At 47.0% G+C, this 12789-nt stretch overlaps 1 protein-coding gene across 3 annotated transcripts in view; it reads left to right on the forward strand.

Moving 5' to 3' along the window:
* The window catches only part of unm_sa1614 (un-named sa1614), a 448364-nt gene that overhangs the window by 309788 nt on the left and 125787 nt on the right, over positions 1-12789 (forward strand). For all 3 annotated transcript variants that reach the window (XR_011948821.1, XM_072515283.1, XM_072515284.1), the window contains exons 14-16: positions 2277-2440; positions 3516-3649; positions 9531-9622. Coding sequence is in view for 2 of the 3 variants with exons in the window: in XM_072515283.1 (XP_072371384.1) it covers positions 2277-2440; positions 3516-3649; positions 9531-9622 (390 nt within the window). In the remaining variant the exon portion in view is untranslated. The remainder of the gene's footprint in view (positions 1-2276; positions 2441-3515; positions 3650-9530; positions 9623-12789) is intronic.

A 12789-nucleotide genomic window follows, 5' to 3' on the forward strand; every position in this document is an offset into this window, starting at 1 on the left:
GGCGGTAAAAAGGAGGCTTTTCCACTGTTTCTGCGACCCTTGGCTCAGATGTTCTCCGAGCTGAGTTCAAGGGTTGGAGTAATATTGTGGGGTGCTCGGCTGGTCATTCCCTTGTTACAGGATTTGCTCACTGGCCATCCGGGGGTTACAGAAATGAAAATGTTGGCTCGGAGCTATGTTTGGTGGCCGGGACATTGAGAGAATTGTAAAAAAAACTGCCCGGTATGCCGGGAATTTCTGAACCTTCGGTCATTGGCTCCTCTCCAACCTTGGGAATGGCTGGGTGGTCCATGGATTTTCCTCCATGGGCTCCATGTTTCTAATAATTGTGGACGCCCACTCCCAAGTGGCTGGAAGTTTCCAGGATGTCTTCCATGATGTCCAGGGCCACAATTGAGAAGCTCGGGGATTTCTTTTGCAGCCATGGACTTCTGGAAGTGCAGGTGATGGATAATGGCATTCCTTTCACCCGCGAGGAGTTTGCCGTTTTTATGTCGTGTAATGGCATTCGGCACATCCACACTGCGCCATATCATCTTTCATCTAATGGATTGGTAGAGCGGACAGTCCAAGCGTTTAAACGGGGATTGAAAATGCAGCCAATGGCGTCTTTGGACATATGGTTGGCCTGTTTCTTATTCAATTACCGTATAATGCTGCATGCAACCACCGGGATTGCTCCATCAGAACCTCTCATGGGACGACAACTTAGGCCTCGGTTGGGTCTTACTCTTCCAAACCTTCAGGCCAACAAAGGGTCACCGTGGTTCAGGGAGTAGGATGGAATGTTCTGCGCTGGGGACACCATTAATGCACGGAATGTTGGCAATGGCATATTGTGGCTCCCGGGGGTGATACAGAACCAGATTGACCCGGTCTCATATAGGGTCCAAGTCCAGGGAAAGACCCTTCAGAAGCATGTGGACCATTTGACCAGGCGTGTGGTCGCCTGTCGGGATGTTCCACCAGCGGTAGTACCATTGTCACCGCCGCATGAGCCACCACTCCGGGTTGTCAAGTCCAACCCAGTAAGAGTGCCACAACGCGGGTTCCGATTAAAGAGATATCTGCACCAGCAGACGACAGTGTGTCTGGTACTGAAGCCCTATCGTTCCCCTTTGGCTGTCAGCCAGGAAGCGGTGTGCAGTGACCCGTTACGCTCCACCCCACATAGAGCCACCACATTTGGATGCTCATCCGCGGACTAAGCGACGGAGAAGGCCTCCACCAGAGGCAGCTGATGGGGGAACCTTCAGACTCTGGGGTGGGGAGGAGGGATGTTATTACCCTCATGGAGACCATGGGAAACAATCATTGATCTCTCTGTGGGACTCGGAAAATAAATGAGCTCCCTAGGTAGGGGACGGAGGCCAACCTGGGGTTCGTTAGGAGCAAGATATATAAGCAGGCCCAACTCGGGGCCTGACAGAACAAATCCTCCCAGTTGGGAAGTGAGATGCTGCATTCAGCAGACTTGTATAAATATGTAAATAAATTCACCTTTGTTAATGACAGCTTCCTTATGAGCTATTATAACAAAATGCACAAAGTCCACTTAACTTACTGGGTCCCTTCTGGCACTGGCTCCACTTATCCTGTGGGATCCTCTGGTTAAAATTATAGTCAGACCACAAGAATTCACCTAATCTTAATAGACATATTTTAAAAGGGTCCCTGGTGGATACCGCCAGGTGACCCCTCACTCAAGTTTGGGACCAACAGTACAACACCAGAATCAGTGAGGATAAGGTCCTTGGGCCTCTTTAACTGCCTTGCCACCTGGTTCTGTCGAGTAGCAGGGTTAAAATCATCACCCATAATGGCATTGGAAGGTCAGAAAAATCAACGGTCTTGATCTTAAAAGAACAAATGAATATTTTACTCAAATTATATTTGGTCTTATGTATATTTTATGGAGTTTACCTGAGCAGCATAAATATTGAGCGGGATTTACCAGCTGTTCATGCCAGCGCGAAACTCCGGTCCCACGCCCGTGCATGGGTTTCCCGGCGACAAAGGGTGCCGCCATGGGAAAATCCCATTGATAACGGCTGGCGGGCTGCCTCCACCACCGAAATACATGCGGTGGGGTGGTCGGTAAATCCTGCCCATTATTTCAGGATCTATAGTTGTGTACCTGTACTTTCTGGACATTATACTGGATCATTATAACAGTAGCTAGCTCTGCAGTTTAAATTTAATAGCTAGATAGATATTTTGAGCTGCCAGTGTAATATGAACAACATAATGTATCACTCTTCCCATCTTGTGTGAAGGTGGATCTCTGTTCTAACCAATTGCAAGCAAGAAGCTCTAAGTGTGGCTTTCCACGAACACCACAGTGGTTCAGAGAACAGTGTTGAAGATCTAACTAAAGCCATTATTGAAGATGTCCTGCATATGCCAGGGAATACAGAGTGCTGTGACTGTGGGGCAGCAGGTGAGAAAAAACTGTTGAACAATAAAATGGCTACTTTAGTGAATTAATTTCAGTTTTTTCGAAGAGTTTCAGAACTTCAAAGTGAAATATTGCATTGGGATTCTAAAGGATTCCTCTTCTGAAATTTTGAATTAAGTGCAATGCAATGGAGACATTCCATTAATTTCTCTGTATCCAACTGCAAAGCAAGTATTTAATTCAAACATCAACACCATTAACTTATGTAGCACCTTTAATATAATGAAAGGTCCCACCAAAACAAGAGGTCGCAAGCAAACTAAATGAAAAGCTTTAAAAAGCAAAACATTTAAACAAATAAAATGCTAAAAATTCTCAACTGGCGAAGCAGCATCTATTGGAAAGATCAGATACAAACTCTTCTTGAGAACGGAAAGATATTACTGTTGAGCACCATTTAAATCAGGTCAGAACAAGTGGAAAGGGACAGTCAAATGCAAAAGAAGAACGAGAATGACCTGTAATGTGCATAAGCGCAAAACAGAAAAAGTGATTGTTCCCTCTGTGACACCCTGGTTCACTTTTATGCCACCCCTAACATCTGCAGTCATTTTCCTGGGCCTTCTCCAAGAATTACAGTGGAAATGTGCCCTGAAGGTCTTCACATTTCCAAAGCCATTTATTCTCACCCATTGCTCGATCCAGTCACCCAGACAGTAATTTCCTAATCTAGCTTCTTGTATTTTCTGTCACAATGTTGCCAATGCATTTACCTGGGAGAAGCAGAAAGGGTTATCCAAGCATAAGCATTCTCACAAGAAAACAATCCAGTTCTGGCTGAGACTTAACTTTACAGAGGAATATGTAAGCTGAATAAATGAGTTAGATAATGAGGATTTACAACGAAAAGGATTCAATTAAATAAAAGTGAATACAGAAGCCAGAGAAAAAAGTTCTGTAGCCTTCCTTAAGGCTAACCGTTTTACAGCCTTGCTGGCATGAATGCATGTTCACCCCTCACTGGGATTCATATTCAATCATTTTGAGTTTTGTTGTGCCATGGTAAGCATTTCAAAGCAGTGAGTAGTACTTTTAATCTACTCACGTTTTTTTGCAGGCCCAACTTGGCTTTCTACAAATCTCGGAATTCTGATATGTATAGAATGTTCTGGAATTCACCGGGAGATGGGTGTACATTGTTCCCGGATACAATCTCTCTCACTAGACAAGCTTGGAACCTCTGAACTCTTGGTGAGAATCTTTCTAGATTTATTTGTGAGTGATTTTATTGCATCAATTTAGAAGTACCTGTTGCTGAAAGTAAACAGTAACCTATTGAATAGCCGTTACTATGACCCCAATATTGGGCAATAGATGCTGGCCACATCAGTGATCCCTGCGCCTTGAGGTGGATTGTGTTCATTGCAGGAATATAATGCCTGAGTGTTGTTGGGTCACATGCTTTGAGCACTTTTGGGGCAGGGCAACCCACTTCTGGTCTGCATTCGTAACAGATGTAGATGTAACGCTGAGGGAGACAAGTGATTGTGCATGCAAAAGAATCAAGTACTTCTGGGGCGAAATTCTCCGTAATCGGCGCGATGTCCGCCGACCGGCGCCAAAAACGGCGCAAATCAGTCTGGCATCGCGCCGCCCCAAAGCTGCGGAATCCTCCGCATCTTGAGCGGCCGAGCCCTAACCTTGAGGGGCTAGGCCCGTGCCGGACTGATTTCTGCCCCGCCAGCTGGCGGGAAAGGCCTTTGGTGCCCCACCAGCTGGCGCGGAAATGACTTTGCCGGGCGGCGCATGCGCAGGAGCGTCAGCGGCCGCTCACGGCATCCCCGCGCATGCGCAGTGGAGGGGGTCTCTTCTGCCTCTGCCATGGTGGAGACCATGGCGAAGGTGGAAGGAAAAGAGTGCCCCCACGGCACAGGCCCGCCCATGGATCGGTGGGCCCCGATCGCGGGCCAGGCCACCGTGGGGGCACACCCCCCGGGGCCAGATCGCCCCGCGCCCCCCCCCAGGACCCCGGAGCCTGCCCGCGCCGCCTTGTCCCGCCAGTAAGAGAGGTGGTTTAATCCACGCCGGCGGGACAGGCATTCTAGCAGCGGGACTTCAGCGGGAGAATCGCCGGGGGGGGGGGCCCGCCATCCGGCGCACCGTGATTCACGACCCCGCCGAATCTCTGGTGGCGGAGAATTCGGGACACGGCTGGGGCGGGATTCACGCCAGCCCCCGGCGATTCTCCGACCCGGTGGGGGGTCGGAGAATCGCGCCCCAGGTCTACATGGGATGAGACTTCATTGAGCGAGAGTGCGCTGACCTATGCCAGATGCTCCCAGTTGCTATTTTGTGCACTCAGGAGTGTCTTCACGGCATCGTGGCATCCTTGTGGAATGTTGCAGCTACCAGAGCCTCATGAGCATGCCTGCTTCGCCTGGCTAGAGCAATAGCTTCATCACCTGCATCCTAGACTTCCAAGACTTAAACACCCTTCTCCCCTTCCTCCGCATTGGATGATATGTTGGGCTGGTTTAGCACAGGGCTAAATCGCTGGCTTTGAAAGCAGACCAAGGCAGGCCAGCAGCACGGTTCAATTCCCGTACGAGCCTCCCCGAACAGGTGCCAGAATGTGGTGACTAGGGGCTTTTCACAGTAACTTCATTTGAAGCCTACTTGTGACAATAAGCAATTTTTATTTTCATGTGCAGCTCCTCCATCTCTTCATCATCCAGGAAATCCTCCCTTTGTATCACCAGGCTGTATATTGTGTAACAAGCCACAATGATGCGTGACACCCTCTGGGAGATGGACTGCAGTGTTCCGCCACATCTGTCGAGGCACCAGAACCAGTATTCCAATGATGTGTTGTACTGAAGTCCGAGTTGCTGCATATGAGCCTTGTTGCATTGCCTTGTAGCTGGAGTCTAAAGTCGCCGCCTGGACGTCATCAACCACGCCCTCTGCGGGTTGCCTTTATCCCCGAGGAACCAGCCCTGAAGCCTCTGTGGATCCTGCAAGTCTAAGACCTGCTCAGGATGTATGAGTTGTGGACGCCTCCAGGATTTCGTGCACAGATCTGCATGATCTATTTGTCTATGGTCGCAGACCAGCTGAACGTTGAGCGTGTGCAAACCATTGCAGTTCACTTACTGGACTGCTTATTGCCATGGCGATCTTACAACCACATGAGCGCAGTCGTTGACACCCTGCACCTGTAGAAAACCACAAATCACAGCGAATTCCAACGCTCTCATTTCCTGGCTCACCTGATCTTGGTAACAATTGACAAAGTTCTGTGCCTTGGTGAAGGTGGTATCATGACCTCCTGAATTATATTTGTGGATGAAGGCTTGAGAAATGCGGCACAGGTCACCAGTGGAGCCTTTGAAGGAGGCACTACTGTAGAAATTGAATGCAACAGATACTTTCAATGCCACACTTACTTTCAATGCCACCATAGACAAATAGATCATGCAGATCTGTGCACGAAATCCTGGTGGCGTCCACAACTCATCTTACTTTCAATGCACACATGAGTGCGGCCTCAACCGGGACCTGGGATTCATGTCACATTACATTCATCCCCCACCATCTGGCCTGCGAAATCCTACCAACTGTCCTGGCTTGAGACAATTCACACATCTTTAACCTGGGGTTACCCCATCTCTGGATCTGTAAAGATTTAATCACCTGCTAATGCTCGCATTCCTAGCATTGTTTGGCATCTTTGAATTTGTCTATATATGTGTTTCTGGAACAGACCTCTTCATTCACCTGAGGAAGGAGCAGCGCTCCGAAAGCTAGTGACATCGAAACAAACCTGTTGGACTTTAACCTGGTGTTGTAAGACTTCGTACTGTGCTCACCCCAGTCCAACGCCGGCATCTCCACTTCAATGCCACTGGTAGTGGATTCCCTCCAAGTCCCTGAAGTGCCAGCCAATTGCTGCGGAAGGTGATATGTGGGAGTAACCAGTTCCCTTCACAATCGTCTAGTGAAGTGCCTACAAATGACAGCTCTGTGGATTACCCTCTTATGTGCAGAGGAGGCTCTGCTGCTTCTTGATGTTGAGAGTTGTGCTCCGCCTTTTGCTGAACCTGATGCCTCCGCAGCATTCTTCTCCTTCATCTAGCCTGCCTGTAATCCATGAGGCTGATAGCAAGATCACCAAGCTCCATGTTCCTGATGGTTCCTCACTGCAGTATCAAAGAGAGAGATGTCTCCTAAGAATCTCTTGGTTAAGCATCCAGTTCCAGCTGTGTCTCAAGGGCCCTTCAAGCATGCTGGAGAATCCTGACCAGTGTTTAGTTACCTTGATGCCTGACCAAAACACCACCCACCTCTGACTCTCACCACATAACCCAGTGGCAACGGTTTCGGCTACTCAACTGCAATTTGTGCTCTCACTCAGGCGCAGGCATTATCCTAGCCTGCACTTCAAGACTGCGTGGTTAGCTTGGATCGTGAGGGTTACTGCTCAAAGCCTGAGTAATGACAATGCAAGGGGTTCTGCTTGCCTTCCTCAGTGACTGTTCTATTTCCACTTCTCATAAGGGATCGTTTAACTTGCCTAGTCGCCCATTTGTTCCGCAGCATCATAAAACTCAGTTTAATTTGCAAGTCTGTCCTGAGGGATTAAAAGTTAAGAAGCAATCATTGGTTTAGGCGGACCTAATTGCTTCAGAAACCAATCTCTAAGCATGTCAGTGGAGCTGATGCTAATGATCTCAGCTGCTGAAGAATGGTCCACCATTGATGGCCATTGGGGACAATCACATTCTGAATTCAGATCGTCAGGAAAAACGCCTTGGACTTTCTTGTGAGTTTCTCTGATCTTGCCACTGGACACGTCCGTTACAATCCGACATGGAAAATCCCAGCCGTTGGGTGGAATTTAAAGTGCTCTCTCAAGGTGGAGAGGAATTTAATCATGCTAGAGGGTGCAGGTTGGGGACCCCTCTGCCCTGACTTAAGATTGGGCTGAGAAGGCTCACACATGGCTTTCGTGATGCCAGCTAATGCCGATTTTATTTACGGGCATCGCCCCCCCTGCCGCTGGCATACTACCATGATGGGTGGAGCATTTGCCACATGCTGAGCTCAGAAAGTAAACCTTATTGCATTTGCTTATGGGCTCGTGAGGAGGGGGATTCCCTCTTTGGGAGAGGGGCACTGAGAGCCACTTGCATTGTCCCTCTGACACACTTGTCCTCTACCTGAAGTCAACAGCTTTCTCCCTGCGATGCCAATCCTGCCGTCACTTACCCAAGGCCTGGATCCCTCACTGTTGCTGGTTCGGTGGTGGCTGCATTGTTGGCAGCTTCTACTGCTTCCTCGGTGGTGCTGACAGCAAAGAGGAGCTACTTGATTGGCTGGCAGCTCTCAGATGGGAGGGATTTTAGTCACTGCATCCTTGATCCCAGGGAAGGCCCATTGCTAGGTGGCATTGGCAGATTGCCCCTTCTTAAATTACCCTTGAACCATGTGGCTTGCTCGGCCATTTCAGAGTCAACCACATTGCTGTAGATCTGAAATCACATGTAGGCCAGACCAGGCAAGGATGACAGGTTTCCTTCCCTGGGACACTAGTGAACCTTTTACAACAATTGAAATCGTTTCATAGTCACCATTACTGAGACTAACTTTCAATTCCAGATTTATTAATTGAATTTAAATTCCACCAGCTTCCATGGTGGGATTTGAGCCTATGTCCTCAAGGCATTAGCCTGGATCTCCGGATGACTATTCCAGTGACATGACCATTATGCCTCCAACTGCCCTGCAAGTACCAGACTGGCACTGACTAGCATGGTAGCACAGTGGTTAGCACTGCTGTCTCACAGGGCCAGGGACCCGGGTTCAATTCCAGCCTTGGGTAACTGTGTAGAGTTATCCCCGTGTCTGTGTGTGTTTCCTCCAGGTGCTCCGATTTCTTCCCACAGTCCAAAAATGTGCAGGTTAGGTAGATTGGCCATGCCAAATTGCCCCTTGTGTCCAAATGTTAGGTGGAGTTCCGGGGATGGGGCGAGGGATTGGGCTTAGGTAGGGTGCTCTTTCAGATGGTCGGTGCAGACTCAATGGGCTGAATGGCCTCCATCTGCACTGTAGGGATTCCATGACTATTTAGCCACTTCCTCTGCGGCAAGGCTGCTGACCTTCTGATGTGCTGCCTCCTTTTCAGCAAAGCCATAGCAGGCCACACCATAATTGCTGTGTGCCTTTGGTGCTCATGCTCAGCAGGCAGTTCCCGTATCCTGGCAGAGCTCAACACCATTAATTGGGCACCAAGCTTGCTGCCAGCTTAATTAGGGCATCTACATTTGAATATTGGTCACATGAGTGACGCAGATAGGGAACAAGGTCAGAACCCAAATATGACCACGCCCTTACTTTGTAACTTATTCTTCAGCACTCTCTCCAAAATGATAACCACAGCTTATTTCATTATCAAACTGACTGTCGAAAAGTGTGCTTTTCAATATCTTAAAACAATAGGTAATTCCATATTGATTTTTTTTAAAGATAAATTAAGATGATTGTGCAGTGAGATGAACAATGTACTCTTACTTCAGGGATCTCTATTTTCATCCAGACGTGACTGATGGCATGAGCATTCCTTGGTGAAATTAATACTCTGAACCGAGTGCCAAGTGATTGACGATTCAAAACACACTAATTACTCATAATCTGACACAAAGTTGACAGTCTGCTTCAGACTATAATAATGGTTCATGTGGAAAATAGAAATGTTTGTACAGTAGAGGATATTTTGTCTGAATGTGGAGGTTATATATAATAAGAGGATAGTATGATATAGAGGATCTTTCGTCTTCATCTACCCAAGGTGACATATGCTCTGTGTTAGCTCCGTGCTGGCAGGACAGCAAGTGGATATAATTTCTAATCGATAGTGCTGGCTTGCCTCAACTTAGTGAACTAAATAGTATATTTAAGAAAAGCTGAATAAACACAAAGATGTGTATTTATCAAGATTTTAGCACATTTGCCACATGGAACATGAGGTCTTGGATAGTTAGTAATGAGTTATATATAATTTTCTGAATGGAAGGGTAATTTCTAAGGAGGAATTATGTAAACTTAGTTTCTAAGACATATATTTCTCTTCCAGGTGGCAAAGAATGTTGGAAACACCAGATTTAATGAACTTATGGAAGCTAATCTCCCAAGTTTGTCAGTAAAACCAAGAGCAGACAGTCCCATGTGAGTAAAAACCAATAGGAAATTGTAATTGATAGAAAAATTAAAAAGAAACGCTGACACTAATTGGTTCAAGGCCACATGTCTTTAGTTAAATGCATTCCCTGAGCGTTCATTCTTGGTGCCTGCTTCACACAGGCTGCCAATTTATCATTCTCTCCAACAATATCCAAGGATCTTTCCAGAGTTATTCATATCCACACTGCGCTAGCAGCAAGGGATTGCAGGTTACTTTTTGGCTTCTTAGGCGATGACAACAATCCATACAGAACGTTGAATACAAATTTAAAGAATAGATTGTTAAATATTAAAAATAAAAATAATAGAACCTGCTAAATACTCTTCTGATAAAATTCTTCCTTACAAATATGGTAAAATACAAATATACAGTTGAAAGCACATCAAACTGCCAGATAGAATTTCTGTCCTGTGATCCACGTGTTTTTAACCTGAAAGTTTGTCAATGAAAATGCATGCCTCTATGTAAATTCTAATCTCTCACCTGTCGAACTCCCATCAATCTGTTGCGCTTCATGCATATTAATTAACTTGGAATCTTCAAACACACCAAGATAACACATTGATCTTGTGGCACTGTCCATTTACACCACTACAATTATACAATGTGCAACATATAAGATGTGCAGAACAACCAAGGAGTGAGTAAAGGCACAAGACTATCTTTTAGAAAGATGTGATAGGCTGGCTTTAATTGCTGCTAATTCACAAGGATATGTTTTTAGCTAGTAACTAGCTAATATGCTGTGGCTGTATTCTGTCTGAGGAGAGGTCTTCTTTCCTAGCAGAGTTCCAATGGCTGGAACTGGTGTATAATTTGCCTCAACCTACCCCATTTCCTGGACCAGGGCACATTGTGCCTGCACAACAGGTACCTGACGGGATTTCCATTATCAAGAACAAATGTCAGTGCAGGGGTGGCAGTGTGGTGACTACTTTTATTTAAAAGTGTGATTTGGACAAGCTGACCGAATGGGAAAATGCATGTCAGATGCAGTATAATGGAGATAGATGTGAGGTTATCCACTTTGGTAGCAAAACAGGAAGGCAGATTATTAGCTGAATAGCTATAGATTGAGAGAGAGGAATGTGCAATGAGATCTGGGTGTCCTTGTACACCAGTCACTGAAAGTAAGCATGCAAGTACAGCAGATGGTGAAAAAGGAAAACGGCGTGATAGCCTTCATAGCAAGAGGTTTGAGTACAGGAGCAGGAGTGTCTTGCTGCAGTTATACAGGGCCTTGGTGAGACCACACCTGGAATATTGTGTGCAGTTTTGGTCTCCTTTTTGAGGAAGGATGTTCTTGCTGTGGAGGGAGTGCAGCAAAGGTTTACTTGACTGATTCCTGGGATGGCGGGACTGACGTACGAGGAGAGATTGAGTCAGTTAGGAGTATATTCGCTGGAGTTCAGAAGAATGAGGGGGGATCTCATAGAAACAAGGAGCAGCATGGTGACAGAGCGGTTCTCACTGCTGCCACACAGCACCAGGGACCCGGTTCAATCCCGGCTTCTGGTGACTGTGTGGAGTTTGTACTTTCTCCCTGTGTCTGCGTGGGTTTCCTCATTTTCTCCCCGTGTCTACATGGGTTTCCTCCGGGTGCTTCAGTCTTCCCACTGTCCAAAAATGTGCAGGTTAGGTGGATTAGCCTTGCTCAATTTCTCCTTAGTGTCCAAAAAAAGTTAGGTGGGGTTACTGAGTTATGGGAATATGGTGGGTGACATCACAGGAAAGCTGTGACCTGATCGGTTGGTAGGGAATCTGCACTAAATTTAAAAATTAAACATTGTTAAACTAATTAAACATATTTAATTAATTACTTAAATCATAATTTAGAGGGGTATCTAAGCCAGAAAGTACTGTATTTAACATTTACATTGATAGTAGAAATCTAGTGCTAGGAAACATATAGTTAACAGTAACTTTTATTTTTTAATTTAATTTATTAATTAGTTAACGCAATGCCAATTAGAGGGGTGCAGTGCTCTGACTGTGAAGCAGGTCCGGGAGGCTTCCAGCATCCCGGATGGCTACATCTGCAGAAAGTGCACCCAACTGGGGCTCCTCACAGACCGCATGGTTCGGTTGGAGTAGCAGTTGGATGCACTTAGGAGCAAGCAGGTGATGGAAAGCGTCATAGGTAGCAGTTATATAGATGTGGTCACACAGAAGGTGCGGGCAGAGAGATGGGTGACCACCAGAAGGGGCAGGCAGTCAGTGCAGGAATCCTCTGTGGTTGTTCCCCTCTCAAACAGGTATACCGCTTTGGATACTGTTGGGGGGGAACAGCCTATCAGGAGAAAACAGCAGCAGCCAGAGCAGTGGCACCACAGCTGGCCCTGATGTTCAGCAGGGAGGGTCAAAGCGCAGAAGAGCAATAGTCATAGGGGACTCTATAGTCAGGGGCACAGATAGGCGCTTCTGTGGACGTCAAAGAGACTCCAGGATGGTATGGTGCCTCCCTGGTGCCAGGGTCCTGGATGTCTCAGAACGGGTAGCGGGCATCCTGAAGGGGGAGGGCAAGCAGGCAGAGGTCCTGGTACATATTGGTGCTAACGACATAGGCAGGAAGGGCGATGAGGTCCTGCAGCAGGAGTTCAGGGAGCTAGGCAGAAAGTTAAAAGACAGGACCTCTGGGGTTGTAATCTTGGGATTACTCCCTGTGCCACGTGCCAGTAAGGCTAGAAATAGGAAGATAGAACAGCTAAATACGTGGCTAAACAGCTGGTGTAGGAGGGCGGGTTTCAGTTATCTGGACCACAGGGAGTTCTTCCGAGGCAGGTGTGACCTGTATAAGAAGGACGGGTTGCATCTAAACTGGAGAGGCATAAATATCCTGGCCGCGAGGTTTGCTAGTGTCACCCGGGAGGGTTTAAACTAGTGTGGCAGGGGTTGGGTACTGGAGCAATAGGTCAGAAGGTGAAAAGATTCAGGGAGAACTTGGAGATAACGCCACTTTGGCTTTGAGGAAGAGCAGACAGGGAGATATTGCTGAAAACAGCGGGACTGGTGGCCTGAAGAGCATATGTTTTAATGCAAGAAGTATTACAGGTAAGGCAGATGAATTTAGAGCTTGGATTAGTACTTGGAACTATGATGTTGTTGCCATTACAGAGACCCGGTTGAGGGAAGGACAGGATTGGCAGCTAAA

Source organism: Scyliorhinus torazame, chromosome 8 (assembly GCF_047496885.1).
Source record: "Scyliorhinus torazame isolate Kashiwa2021f chromosome 8, sScyTor2.1, whole genome shotgun sequence".
Classification (NCBI taxonomy): Eukaryota; Metazoa; Chordata; class Chondrichthyes; order Carcharhiniformes; family Scyliorhinidae; genus Scyliorhinus; species Scyliorhinus torazame.